Source organism: Phalacrocorax carbo, chromosome 2 (genome assembly GCF_963921805.1).
Source record: "Phalacrocorax carbo chromosome 2, bPhaCar2.1, whole genome shotgun sequence".
Lineage (NCBI taxonomy): Eukaryota > Metazoa > Chordata > Aves > Suliformes > Phalacrocoracidae > Phalacrocorax > Phalacrocorax carbo.
The window spans coordinates 104590181-104605560 of NC_087514.1; the positions used below are offsets into that span (position 1 = coordinate 104590181).

Genomic DNA, 15380 nt, shown 5'->3' on the forward strand with positions numbered 1-15380 from the left:
ACTCCCCAAACTCCTGCAAACCTGGATGTGTATGCAAAGTCCAAAAATGAGAAACCCCAGACTATTTCACATAAAGGCCACCATAAAGGACAACAGTAACCAACACATCAGTGCCACAGTAGTGAAAGAAGAAATGTCGCCGAAGCAAAATAATGAAATAAGTTAAAACTTCCCCAGAATATTGTATGAATGCTGGCTAGAGCCTCAGACCCATGATGAAAGCTAAAGATCTGAGTAGAAAGAAAGAGAATTTAGGAAGACAAATGAATACAACCACAGAACCACAGTAAATTATAAGAATAGTTTAAAATAGGCAATTTGTAAGCAGACTGGCAGTTTTGATTAACTCAGTGCAATAGGAAAGTCAGTGAAACTAAGGAATGGCCCATACAACATCAAGTACAAACCACTTCTAAGTAGTGCTAATAATTTTCCATTTACCAAATATATTTCTGGCTCACACTTAAGACTTTGAATGAAGGTTGGAAAAGATCTCTAGGATCATCAAGCCCAACCATCAACCCAGCCCTACCACACCTCCTAAACTACGCCCTGAAGTGACACACCTACACGTTTTTTGAACACCTCCAGCAATGGTAACTCCACCACATCTATAGTCAGTCTCTGCCAATGCCTGACCACTCTTCCAGTGAAGAAATTTTTCCTAATGTCCAACCTAAACTTCCCCTGGCACAGCTTGAGGCCATTTCCTCTCGCCCTATCTCTAGTAACCTGGGAGAAGGGACCAAACCCCACCTCCTCCAACCTCCTTTCAGGTAGTTGTAGAGAGCAATAAGGTCTCCCCTCAGCCTCCTCTTCTCCAGGCTGAACAACCCCAGTTCCCTCAACCTCTCCTCATAAGATACATTCTCCAGACCCTTCACCAGCTTTGTTGCCCTTCTCCGGACACGCTCCAGCAACTCAATGTCCCTCTTGAAGTGAGGGGCCCAAAACTGAACACAGTATTTGAGGTGTGGCCTCACCAGTGCTGAGTACACGGGCACGATCATTTCCCTACTCCTTCTGCCACACTATTCCTGCTACAAGCCAGGATGATGTTGGCCTTCTTGGCCACCTGGGCACACTGCTGGCTCATATTCAGCTGGCTGTCAACCAGCACCCCCAGGGTCCTTCTCCACCAGGCGATTTGGTTTCTCCATTTGCCAGGGTCCCAGATTTACATTTTAGTTCCTAATTATTCTCTGGAAAACCACCTTCTCTTTTGCAACTTAGTCCCTTATGATTGCCTATACAAAGCTTTCTGTAACAAAAACCTGCTTCTCAGTTGGGTCAGATGATTTGAACCCACAAAGCCATTCTGGTTTATTTTTTCTGTTTTTTAACTAAATGGCCCCCACTTCCCATATCCCTCTTCCACCTTCTCTATTTTGACTGATTAATATATAAACCAGCTACTATTTTAAGAGTAAGGGCAGACACTGTTATATCAGCACCTGCAGGCTACAATTCCAAAGCCTGAGAGAAATACTTCTCTCTCTTCAGCAGCTTCCTTGGTGTTACTCCTGGACTGGAAACAATGCACTACTAACTCAGGTCACCATTGCACTGGCTAGTGTCTCCTTTAAGTATATGGCATACTCAGAAAAGGAAATCTGTCGTGTAGGCGTACCTTATCCCTACTCATAATTGTTTCATTTTGCTCTCATCCATGCAATGTCTGTCAGTGAGAAACAAGAGCTGGGAAAAAATGTAAAAAAAATCAATACTACCATTGTCTGCATCATCCTCTTTTTAACTTCCCTTCTTTTTAGCACTTTTAGAGTACTTTTCCAGTTAGTTTGTCTTTCTCCTTTACTGAACTTCCAAGAAGCAGAGATATCTAACAAAGTTGCTCTATAGTTACCGCTTGAACAGAAACATCCACAACTCTGGCTGCTTCTCTCTAACTTAGGGGTTTGTTTTCTTTTAAACTGCAGAACTCCAAAGGAAGTAACTCACTGGAGCTGTTTTACCTATTCACTATTCAAAAATTCCCTCAGGCTAAAAAATCCCAAGAAACCAGAGCAGTGGCATTTTTAGAGCACTTGCCCAATCTCCTTATATCTAAAATCTCACTAGAGGAGGTGGCCAGACATTGGTTAGCCAAACCTGAATAAAGCCTACGACATCTGTTCATCACAGCACCTGACTAATCCAATACAGGCAGACAAATCTAGCAGCTTGCATTAATCTTCATAAAGTTTGAATAAAGCCAGGATTTGTCTCTGGGACAAATGTTGTCTTCAGAAGTCAAAAGCTTCTCTTAAAAAATTATATAAAGAGCTGCATGTGTCATAAAGGAAAAAGCTATAAAGCAGTACTAAATAAAAGCACCCCTCAACAAAATTTTATGTTCCTATGAAATACTGTCTTCTAGTATTTTTAATGTTATCTACAGGGGAAAAGAGGAAATAATATCTCAGGATATACATTTAATATCATTTCTATCTTTCATACCTCTTTACAATGCATTTATTTCATTGGATACATTTCAGATAAATGCCTGCTTGCAACAAGCTCACAGCTGCAGCACACCTCATAAAACACTCTGAATGGAAAAGCATTCTTAAGATTTGCAACTTTTAGTTCCAGCAGCTTCTGAGACAATAAATGCTGTTTCTCCTTCAGTGACTTGTGGTTTTTAAAACAGATCAACCCAGTACTGCCAAAGGAGGGACTAAATTACTATTTTATTTATTTCATTGCACAATAATCTGATTGAATGAAATAATGAGATTTTCCTCATTCAGCCTTTTCAGGACAGATTACTTGAGACAGGCTCATACCAACACATTAGCAGGGTCACTGATTGGGCCAGCTGTCTCTGGGTTGCAAAGTTTTGAGTGTTTGACCCAGTGTCAGCCAAATGCAAAAGACAGGACGTGCAGAAAGGAGATTCCTATCAAGCAGACTGAAAACTGGCCACGGGCTAGAAGAGAGACCAGAGAGAAGGGAAACAGCTCGCAGAGGGATGACACAGCCCTTCCCTGGCTCTGTCCCTCCCACCCTGCAGCTGCGCACGCAGCCCTGATCCAGGCACAGCACGTGCTGCCTCACGCCCAGCGTGCAGCTGGGGAAGAGACAACAGCGCGCACCAGGAGCCCAACAACCGCTGCAAAAGGACGTCCCCTTTTGGACCCACGTTCTTCCAAGGTAACCATTGATGGGCACATTTGAATACCACCTGGAGTGCGGCTTCTGAGACTTCAAGATATGCAGCCCAGCTCAGTCCTACTGCCAGAACTCCTTCTTGGACCTGGTGAGATTCTGCCATGCAGAGGCTCTCAACTCCAAGCACTGACTGAAAAGAAACCGTTGCTCCGTGGGGTTAGAGCAGCAGCTGACAGTCAAAGGGTCACTGCCAGGTGATTTTGATGAGCTTTTGTGAAAAACTCAAGAAAGGGCAGTTATTTTTACCGGAGCAGAGCAGGGCAGGGCAGCGGACAGGAAAGCAATACAACAGACTGCCCTGGACCAAATGCACCCTTGTGCAGTCCAGCATTAACACATCCCTGTGTAGGGCAGCTTTGTCACAGACGTACAGAAGTACACCCCCCACCCTCTCCCTGTGGTGGAGGGAGGTCTGACGGGATTATGAAGGGTGCATAATAACACCAGTGCCTGCATGAGCCCATGCCTCCCACAGAGATGTGGTTCTCCCCACCTCTGCGCAAAAGCACACGCTTGCCCCCCACAGGAGCTCCACAAAAGCTGTTGTCCCCACACGGATGCAATTCTCCCAAGGAACTGACCAGCAAGTCCCTAACTCTGTGTGCAGCAGTGCTGCTGCCAGATCCAGAGCCAACCTTCCCTCCATCTCCACTGCCTCTTGTTGAACACAACCTTTTCTCATTACTACAGTTTAATAAAAGGGGAAAGCAAATGGGAGGCAAGTTCCTTAGGAGTGGGGACACAAAGACAAATGACAGAAGTAGTTCTTGTCTGCATGTTTTTTGTCACAAAGCAAAAGCAGTTAGTAATATGAGGAGCATCAGATCACAACTGTGGCAGAGTTGGCATGTGTACTGCCTGGAAGATGGGGGGAGGGTTGATTCTGATATCAAGATCTTGAAATATCTTACCACATAATACAAAAAAAAAATCTGTAAGTGATGACCAATCTTTTAACCTCGTGATGCTTTTTTCCCCATACAACAGGATGCCTCCTATATTGCAAAGCTTTTAAGTTTTGAGGTTGCTTTCCCCAGTTTTATAACCAATGCAAACATAATTGTACTCATGATTCTAATCCATCCCAGTAACAATTAATGTATTTACATTACTCTTTTACTAGGTGACAGGACAGAACTAGTTTAGTTCTTGAACCAAATGGAGATTAAATCAAGTGATTATTTCCTTGATAGGTATTAACTTGTATCACAGCTCATTAGACAAGCACTTCTGCCAAGGTTAGTACCATAATTAACAGAACTATGACCGTACTATTCAGGTTTGCAACTATTCAAAAGTACTTGAATGCTCGAACAGAGCTCTAAGTTTCTATAAGGTACTAATTCCAAAAGTAATCAGATGAGAACATAATGAAAACTTCTGTTCCTTTGACTGGCTTAGTTCTGTTTCCTTAATCATGGGAAAATTTCCACCCTTCTAACATGAGCCCACCAGGACATAGTACACTATTTTCCCTCCACAAAAGCTGTTACTCAGCATGTATCTCCCTTCAGGCTTTTATTGTTTCCATCTCTTGCCAACTTCTCTCCAAGAGCAGAGGAGGAAACTACAGGACCCACTAGTGGTATCACTACAAGAAGAAGGAAGGTAAGAGAAGTAGGGAGAAATGAAGACATAAATAGAAATAAGAAGTGAGGATCTCTATCCAGCAGAACAGAGGTATCAAAGAACTGGAAGATTCATTCTCAGGAGCACTACAATGCTCGTAACTGCTTCTTTCACTCCAGCCGTGCCCTGTTACAATAAACATAATTGACTCAGCTGCAGATGTCCTCTGGATGTTTACCTCAGACACTGAGCACGTTTTCAGTAGCAGACTCTTCAGGCTGTAGCAGACCAAAATACAGAGGCGAGATGATGGGACTGTTTTCACAACAGACTCCCAAAGGGTATCCTGCCTGCCACCACAGCCACCTGTCCCAATTACCTCTCTCATGGCCTCTAGTCTCCAAGTTTATAAGGAAATTACTCTCAAGCATGAGAAATCCCCAACTCCTCATTTAAACAGAAAGGGGTGACTGGGGGGTGAAGGGGGCTGTAGGGTTATTTGCTGCGTCTTCTTAGAAACAAGACAATGTTTGAGGAGTCTGGCAGGATACCCTCATCAGGTGTGGCCACATACTGTAACCTTATTCTCGATTTCTGTTTTGTCAGTTTACATTTAGGAACGGAATCATTTGCTCCAGGAGAAACAGACTTAATATATCAGCTGCTGTGTCCCATTCTGCCCCAGTTCAGAGACATGTTGCTGCTTTTCTCAGCAAAGCCATGAGGGCCTCCAAATAACCCCTTCTCTGGCAGTATTAAAGGCTGTGATGTGTATCAGGGACATGGGCTTCACTCATGCACCACAGATGACAGAATTACTGTAGATTAAGAAGTTACCATCTCCAACCAGGATGTGGTAATTGTCCAAAAGGTCACTAAATAGAACAGCTTAATTCTCATTGCTCTCTCCAATAAGCTTAAAGCCACAAAGACACCTGACACTTATCTATTTTGCTTTGCCGCTGAGGCTTCCTAAGAGCACGTCTGGCAGCCAGCCATTATGGCCCAGCTGACTGGGCAGAGGATCACCAGTTCAGTTGCTTCTGACAGCATAACCATCCACATGCATGCTATTTCTGCACTGAGCACTAAGTAACTGCACAGAGCAGTGGGCATCAACTAGCCCCCCCATCTGGTCAATACCCATGCAAGTTCACAAACTTAGTCCTATGAGTACTCAGCCTGGCTGGTCTGTTACATGCTCCCTTCAGTGCTTCCACGTCTCCTCTCTGATGTGCTTTTAGACAGAGAAGCAGGCATAGGAAGGGATGTTCAGAGGGAATACTTCCAACGGCTCCTTCAACAGAAGATAATACACCAGTGGAAGCCACTCGCACAGTTGAAACAGCCTGGTAATGCTTAGAGACCACCAAGTCAACTCAGGATTGCATGGTGCTAGAAAGTATACGTGGTATCTTGAACATATATAAAACTGCAATATAACCTGAAAAAAGAAAGTACTAACACATGCATTTGCATGAACGTACTCCAACTGCAGTAAAGCAGCATAAGCTGTATATTGTCTCAGCAGTCCCCACACCCATCAATGTCCAACACCACACAAAGTACTCCTTCAGGAGTAGAACCAGAGAGAGGAATGCATTCTGGAAGACCTGTGGGCACAGCTGATATGGAGGGTGGCTATTGCTGGACTTGGTTCTGTTTGATGGCAAGGGAACGCGAGCTTTTACGCTATTTTCTCTTGACTAAACACAGCACTCTCTTGCCAAGCAGTTTTAGACAACAATTCTGCAATTCTGTGCTTAATGCTTTACAAAGAAAGTGTTGTTGTGTAGCACAAAGGGGTTTCTTCTTCTTTTGCTAAATAGCATATACAGGAAATTGGAAAACTGAAACTCAGGTCCCCAGAGAGGAGCTAAGGAAAAGCAAAACACTATCTGGCAGCAGCTACCCTAATGTGGCATTATGGCATTATGATTCACAGATAAAAAACATAAGAGGGAAAAGTCAAACCAGAGCACAAAGAAGGTCTAGTAGGTAAACTGCCTTCTGGATATCACAGGTACAGAATTTCCCAAGGCAGTGTGTGCATGAAGGAAACCTCAATATTTTGGAAGTCAATCCTAACTCACTCTGTACCAAAGGGGCTACCAATCAAAAAATGCCTTAAGCATCAAAGCAATTTCTGAACATTCCCTCAAGAACATTTCAAGACAGGGAAGAACTTAAAGTAGCTAGAAGAAGTGTCTCCAAGCCAAACAAGTAAAGGGAACAATATCAACAAAGGGCAGAATTACTTTGGTTTGGGGGTGGTGGGGAGATTTTTTTGTTTTGACTGAAGTAAAAATTATCCCAGAAAGTTTAAAACCAATGAAAGATAAGTCATTTCAAAACAATGAAAGAGAAGACAGAGTCACAAACGATCACAGCACTTTGTGAACTGAATTTGCTGCTGTACTGTTTCTACAGACCAAGGCACTGATGGACCACAGTGAACATTTTCTCTCTTGAAAAGCTTTACAAGTTGCCTTTGCAATTTGGAAATCTGAGTGTTATGGTAGAGATATCCAGTAAACAGCATGAAAAGACAATGTAGTTTAGTGCCCCAGCAGTGGGCACAAGATTAAAGTTTTCTGTCCTGCACTTGTTCACAGAGGGTTTCCCAGTCATGGCTGTAAATGTCTCATTTGAGCTTTCCAAAATGCCAGTTACAAGCTTTTACTCATAAATACTGATGTCATTTCCTACATACATAATAATGTATTACAAAAAAGTGATAAGCAGATATGTGAGAAAAAGTGATGAGCTAATATCTGAGTTAAACTGACAGTTATTCACTGCAGGCACGAAATATTTTCTTCCTCTTTATTACTTTTGATATACAAGATCTCATTAGTCCATTTCTAATTACCAGTGTAGCACAGCTTGAGTCAAACTACAATATATTGCTAATGGCAACAGCAGTAGCTTTACATGTTTATTTTACTAAAACTTGTTTCACCTTGGAACTGTCCAGCTGGAGTTGGACAATGCATCAGACCTCAGAGATGTAGTGGAGCTTCCACTGCCTTCAGCAGTGCTGCATCAGCTCCTACTGACAGAGTCTACTCCGACAGCTCTTGTATTTTCAAGTAAAATTTAGAACGATGACATTGCCCTGCCTCGAGAAGTATTTCCACACCACACAGATTTACCTACACACATGCACGCACACTTACTTGTTTTACATAAGACAAACACCATACCTCATTCCTTCTGTAGACCTATTCTGGTAGTTACGGTAGAGCTGGGGAACACCTAACATAGCCTCGGTGAACACTGCAAGGAAGCCCAGCGTTTCCACAAAGAGAGATGAGTCAAGCCAGAGGTAAGTGATGTAACCGGTCACACCAGTGAAGGTCAGGACACACTGCACGTAGTCTGTAAACTTGCTCCAATGCCAAAAATAGTTCAAGTCAAAATCTGCAACAGAATAGGAATGGAACAAGAATAAAACATGTTTTCCCAACTGGACTCAAGGTTAATCAGGATGGAACTAAGAACTGGGAACAAGCACTGGCTTTCAACCCTTAAAAAGGCAAGTGTTTCATTTTAATTCAGAGCTCTTGCATTCATAGATGTTGGGTGGAAAACTTGCATTTACTTTCCAGAAAGGGCCATTCAACTTTGATACAGTGTTCAATAGATACTGCCTCAGACCACTACCTGAAAACTAGCAACTGGTGGCAGCCAGAGGCAAGAACACATGAAGCACACTCTTCCAGACAGTTCTGCCCCTAGATGAGACCCTCTTGGCTCTCAAGATAGCTATATAGTCATTAGATCTCTAATCCTGGACTCAACAGCATTAGTCTGAATCTGGTTGCTGTGCTGCCTTGGGCATGCAGGACCCTTGGCCCCTCACTCATTAAACCCTCCCAGCAGCTGTCATGGCTGTCCTGCATATGCTGTATTTCTCCTCCTGCGTTCTCCACATGCTCAAAGATCCTTTTTAAAACACCCATCCCTGTACACCATATCCTTATTTCCCCAAGTTCAGTTTCATAAAAGAAATAAAAGAACTAAATCTACGTGGGGGTGTTGAAGTTTCGGAAGTTCATGGAACAAAAAAAGTCAATGTTCACACAGCTACCATGAGGCCAGCTAAAAAACTCATGGACCCATGTAAACAGTTAAACATGCAATTACCCCCTGCTACGCCAGCTGTTCACGTGCATATTCAGTACAGCTGCACTGAAGTCCATTTCCATTCATGTAAGTACTAATGTCCCTGAACCTAGTATTAGGCAGCCAAGAAATCTGGTAATGATGATAATTTACTCATCATTTTTTGTCTGAAAACCTTAAGCATTATTTCTATTAAAATAACATGCACAGATGAAAAAAACTATTGTGTGAAACAAGAGTTCAGCTAAAGCAGGACAGTTAATGACTAGCACAGGAAAGAGACTGAGATTCTCTTCTGCTCAAAACTCTCATGATGCTATATAGTCTCCAATTCACAATAGTAGGTTATGAGCCAGTTCTAGTTTCTGCTGTAAATTTTGCTTGGTAATGTTTTCCTTAAAGAAAGAAAGACAAAATGAGATAAGAACAATTGTAACCTTGGTAATAGCCTGTCGTGCTTTAACCCCAGCCAGCACCTGAGCACCACACAGCCAGTTGCTCACTCCCCCCAAGGTAGGATGGGGGAGAGAATCAGAAGAGTAAAAGTGAAAAAAAACCTCAGGGCTCAAAATATGAACAGTTCAACAACTAAAATAAAATAAAATAGTATTAATAATAACAATTATAATAATGCTGATAGTGATAATTATAATGATGATCATTATGATGATGGTGATTATAATAACAATAACAATATAATAATAAATATACAAAGCAAGTGATGCACAATGCAATTGTCACCACATGCTGACTGATGCGCAGCCTGTCCCTGAGCAGTGGCCCCCCACCCAGCTTTCCCTCAGCTTCATATGCTGAGCATGACATCATATGGTATGGAATATCCCTTTGGCCAGTTGCAGCCAGCTGTCCCAGCTGTGCCCCCTCCCAGCTTCTTGGGCACCTCCAGCCTTCTCAGTCAGCAAAGCATGAGAAGCTGAAAAGTCGTTGACTTAGTGTAAGCACTGCTCAGCAACAACTAAAACATCAGTGTGTTATCAACATTATTCTCATTCGAAACCCAAAGCACAGCACTATACCAGCTACTAGGAAGAAAATTAACTCTATCCCAGCTGAAACCAGGACATAGGCTTACAGAAAAACATCTGAATTATTTTTTAAAAACCCTAGTATATAATCACTAATTGTTGTACTTAACTGATATGTTCTTGAAATACAGAAGTCTATTTTAGGACACTACACATCACCAAACTCTGCACTACAACTACTTCCAGGAAGAAGTAAAAGAATGACTGAACTGAAGAAAAGAAAAAAAATAAATATCTATATAAAAGATAGAGAACGGCATACCTGACCTTTCATACAGGACATAGTTTCTCTGGCCCTTACTTGAACTGCTAAACTGTTTTGCCACATGATTGCTCCTTTTTAACCAAGGCTGAAGCTTATCTTCTCTGACAAATGGTTTCAAAAATTCAGAGGGGGGAAAAAAAAAATCACATACCCATCACTTCAAGGTTTGGAAAGAAACTGTGACTAATTTTTCCAAGTGGCTGCCTTCTCAAGGGGGTCCAAACACATTAGTTCTGTAACAGAAGCTATATGCATTCAGAGGAAAAATGTTTGTGCTGACTACTGTGACAGGTATATGCAAAAAAGGCTTTTAAATGTTTAAAAACAAAAGGGAACTGTCCCTTCAAAAAAAGAAAAAGGGCGTTTTAAAACCAGAACAAAATCCACATGTGTGTGCAGACCAGTCCCATCCCCCTGCATATAGAGCAATCTGCAGCAGAGGGGAGAGGCAGATGTAGCCACAACTTTCCCCAGAAGATAGCCACAGGACATCAATCAGTGCCCTGGGCCACATCACGTGAGGTGCAGAACTGAACAAAGTTGTAAGTATTATTGCAAACATCATCCACATTTGAAGATAATTATGACTAATAAAGACAAGATTGGGTTCCCCCCCCCCCCACCCCCAGCAAACATTACCCCTTTTCTTTAAAGGACAAAACAAGAAAACCCACTGCACCACAAGTTATTTCTATCAAATGTCTTAAAATCTGTCCAAGTTAAATCTGGATGCATATCTTTCTATTCCCTGAAATGGGAAGGCACTGCTTGCACAGCTCACTCCACTCACTAGCTCCCTGTCCTGCCCAGAGAAAAATTCACGACATGAGTTTGTAACCATACTCAGTTGAAGCAGTTCAAACGGTGAAACCCAGTCACTAACATCCTGGATTGATCTGAACTGGCATTACTGCACTGAAAGGTACTATATCTTATTACCCATGCCTGAGCTCTTTAATCCACTCAGTGAGTTGCATTTTAAACATGTTAATCCATTGATAGATGAGAGATTTACGCTGGTAAATGCTATTGATGCTGGGGGAAGGAGAAGCTCTGTAGGTTCTTTGTGCACTGACTGGAGAAAAGTCTACACAGCTTCAGGGTGAAGAAAGATGAGATTAAAAGACCTCCTCTGGGAGGCACATTGCATGCCAGATACGAGAAATGTAAAGCAGGCAGAGACTGCATTGCAAATAACCACGGTTAGCACTAGTCAGGCCAAAACACAAGTAGAAAATTCAAGATTCTGGTGTGGGATAGATGCCAAGTGACACAAAGAAGAGTCTACAGTATCAACTTCCACTTAAGGATGACACAGAGGTCCAAGCAGTTATATTATTTTTAGTCAAGAAGCATTTTATACCAAGTCAGTTACCATGCTAGTTCCTTTAGGGAAAGTGAAGCAAAGACTTTGACATCCTAAAAATTATTTACTGTAGCTCTCAATTTCTCTTACTAGTTGCATCTCATTTTGTGCCTTGACCTTTCTAATTCTGTACCTACATCCTTGTGCTACATTCACTTATACTTGTCTTTAGTCATTTGACCCAGTTCCCACTTTTTGTTTGGTTCCTTCTTGAATTTGAGGTCAATGAAGTGCTTGCAATTTACATTCCCTGTCATTATGAGGTGGGAGAGTTTGCATTTGAGTCCTTTGTATAGCTTCAACCAAGGAAATTAACTCTTTCCTTCTTATGAAGGCTACTGGTTTTGTTTTACTGTACTCCCACTTCTTATAAACACCATAAATTCATAGCTATTCACCCAAACTGCCTCCCAGAATCAAACCAAAGTCAAAAGTGTATGAAAAACACTGCTCACTAACTCATTCTAAGAGCATGCTGGAGAGTCTCTACTTCTGAGTGCCTTTCGAAACAGATACCTGGGTAGTTAATCCTCCTCCCCCCAGGCTACAGCTAAGTCTTCTGCTTTGGGAGACTGCTGTTCAAAGAACCACCAATTTCCATCATCTAACTCTGGACCGCAGTGCCTGCACACCTGACCTGACTGTTCCTGTCACAGCCTACTTCTGCACACAATCGAAGGAGTCCAGGCCAAGCAGTCAGATGTCCAACGCCTCCCTTAGCAACACTGGAATCCAAAACCTGAGGGCTTAGGTGATGGGAAAGAGCCTGATAATGGTAACTCAGCCAACTTGGAACAGTTACAAAATGGAGTCATGGCTGAGAATTATTTCAGGTTATTATCCATGGTCTGTTTACTGTAAAATGTACATGCAGTTCAAGGGTGCAGGATCAGGAACCTACAACTCTCTGCCTGCTGGTGGGTCTCAACCGCTGGGCTACAGTGCGGCAGGCTCCCCCTCACTTGTTCTTTTGCTTGTCTCAAGAAGCTTGTGATCTCTGCTGTAAAAAGGGTTCAGCTCTGAGCAGCAGGCAAATACAATGCCCCTCCTCATGCCAACCTGGCAACAAGGGCAACTCTCTGGAGAGTTGGAAGATGCAGACTTGTATCCCCAGGCTGACGAGAAATGAACTCAGACATATCCCACTTTGAGTGAGTGCTCTAAGGTACGCACAGGCACTGCACTCAGCAGTAGCATCTTAAAATAAGTAACTTTTGCCACAGCCTCTGAAGAGGACTTGGGAGGCATCTGCTGCAGGATGTGGGGCCCAGGCAGTGGATTCTGGAAAGGAGACTTTTACACTTGCAGTCCTCCAGCTGCAGCAAATCCTCAGGTATTTGCCTCAGGTGTTATCTATCTCCCTGGTAATCCTGCTTTCAGATGCCTCATCTCAAGAGGGCAGCAGGATTACAGAGAACCATGCTGGTTAGCACCTTGCTCATTCTAGGCAGCTCCCAGCCAGCAGGGGGGTTTCTCTGATCCTCTGTTTTGCAATTCCTTCGAATCCCACAGGGCACTCAGGAAATAACTGGGGTGACAAGAGCAGGAAGGCCCTGCATGACTGTTACCAAGCGATCTGTAACTTCTTTTCTCTCCCTCACCAACTACATGTCCAGCCAGGCACTCTCTTCTTTCCTTCCAGAAAGAAGGAAGGAAGCAGCATTAGAGACAGACAGTAAGAACTGATACATTTAGATTTTTCTTTCTTCCTTTTTAAGAAGTGACAGAAACGAGCAAAATGCTTTCTGAAGCCAGCATTTCTTTTACACTCACTGGGACTGAAAAGGCACTTGTTATCCCTGTCTCCCTCAGTCATCTCCTCCAGTTTGAAGGCAAGTACTTGCCCTGGTTTTCTTTGCCTCATTTTATTTGGTGTCACCAGCTTGTAAAATCTCTTCTGCTGGGTCTCTCTTTTGTCATATCAAGTTCATGGTTTTTTCCCCACCATCAGGGGTATTACCCACTCTTCTTCCTCCTTCTCAGAAAAAATTACACGTAAGTGGGCTGGAATTTTTCCAGCACTGTCCCCCTGAGGGATTCTCCCTCATCTTCCATACTGTCACCAAGCACAACATACCTTCAAGCATCAGTAGATGCTTTGCCCTCCCACTTCAGGCCCTATGAGGTCCATTCTACCTCCTCACCAAAGGGAATTAGTAGTTGCAAGGTTGAGAGACACGTTAGTTACAGCTATTTAAAAAAAAAAAATCACACACAAATGCACTGGTATATAAAAAAAAAAGTGAAACAATCCACACTCAACTTCACCTTGCCTTTCCCATTAATTTGCTACTTTCCTGATTTTAGGGCCTTTGGTTTAAGGGAAACCTTTGAATACCATGGAGCACAGTGGTCTTGACCAGAGATAATTAGCAATAACAGCTATATTGACCATTTTGTGAACCTTATAGAACAGCAATAAACAAGTTACACTTAGTCTGAAAGTTTTACCCCTGCTGCTAACAACACACAAGACAAGTGAGAATGAAAACCTAAACCAAAATATTCATACCCTGGGCACCTTCTGACAGCACAGCTGACAGCCTTTGCTGTGCTATCCGCAGTGTAATTTGCTTTGTACACAGCTTCAGTTTATGGGAGCTTCACAGTAAAGAAAAAAAGAAAAAAACATTTTAGAGAAAAATGCAGTCCTATAAACCCACAAAGTCAGGTTGACCTTTAACTCATCTTTGACATTTTCAATTGTCTTACAGAAGGATGCAATTGTTTACATCACCTGTGCTGCACTGTTACCAGCCCCTGTCATAACGTTGTGTGTGTGTTTATATATACACCTAAATATGCTTGCATACACATATATACCGCTTCCTCACAGTATAAATGCTAGTGTTATAAGCACTAAAAGAAAGCAAAATTATAAAAGCAAACAGGGGAGACCAAAGCTTTTTTCATTCTAATACAGGGGAAATTATAGCAAGTACGGTATCTGTGAACAAGGCTCCAACTGTTGGGCTCAGAGACTGCTGATGAATGCCAACTGAGCTGGGAAATCCACATGGAGCAGTACAGCTCAGCCCAGCCATCTCTGCACATTACTGCAGAATGAGCGTAACCAATTTTGGGTGAGCCAGAAGCCAAATCCTTCCCCGCTCCCTCCAAAAAAAAGACTGCTAAAGTGTGCTCTGGACTAGTCTCTTCCAAAGCAAGGACATTTCTTGGAGTTCTCCAGACGGCAGACACTTTCAAGGCAATCTTGCAGTATGTACGCTTGCAAACCCCCTACCAACTGACCTTGTGCAATATATGCCATCCAAACTCTGTTTTCTTCCCAAGCCCAGCTGAGAGAAAATATCATGTTTCCTCCTTACTACTCCTAGAGCAGGCCAGTAAGATCAGGAGAATAAAAAAGACCACAACCACCACAGATACAAACCAATATTGCCACTAGAGCAAGGCACTTAACTTAAGCCTAGATATATATAAATCAATGTACTTATAGGACTGTATTTCCTCTGTGAAGATTGGTTTCCTCAGTAACACCACTACTGAAATTACCTACTGTGTTACTGCTACTTTTGTCTGTTCAGTACAGAAGTCTCTCCTCTTTCTATTCCAATGTATTGACCATTCTTAGTCACAGTCTCCATGAGATTGTCTCAACAACTGGCAAAAGCAGCTATTAGCTGACTACAAGATGAGTGATGAAGGAGAACAGCCTAATAACTAGGCAGATCATGGGGCTAGGAAAGCCACTGGAACGAGGCAACTGTGGCCCAAAGGAATCTGTGCTACAGGAAAAAAGCTATGTATTTGCAAGGTGGAGTGAAAGCAGCACAGCTTTAGAAATGACATGCAACAGAGAGAGCACAGACTT

General features: G+C 42.6%; 1 protein-coding gene across 2 annotated transcripts in view; it reads right to left on the bottom strand.

The window, feature by feature from the left end:
- SLC66A2 (solute carrier family 66 member 2) overlaps positions 1–15380 on the bottom strand; it is a 66453-nt gene that overhangs the window by 15752 nt on the left and 35321 nt on the right. For both annotated transcript variants that reach the window (XM_064443743.1, XM_064443744.1), the window contains one exon: positions 7947–8163. In XM_064443743.1, coding sequence (XP_064299813.1) covers positions 7947–8163 — 217 coding nt within the window. The remainder of the gene's footprint in view (positions 1–7946; positions 8164–15380) is intronic.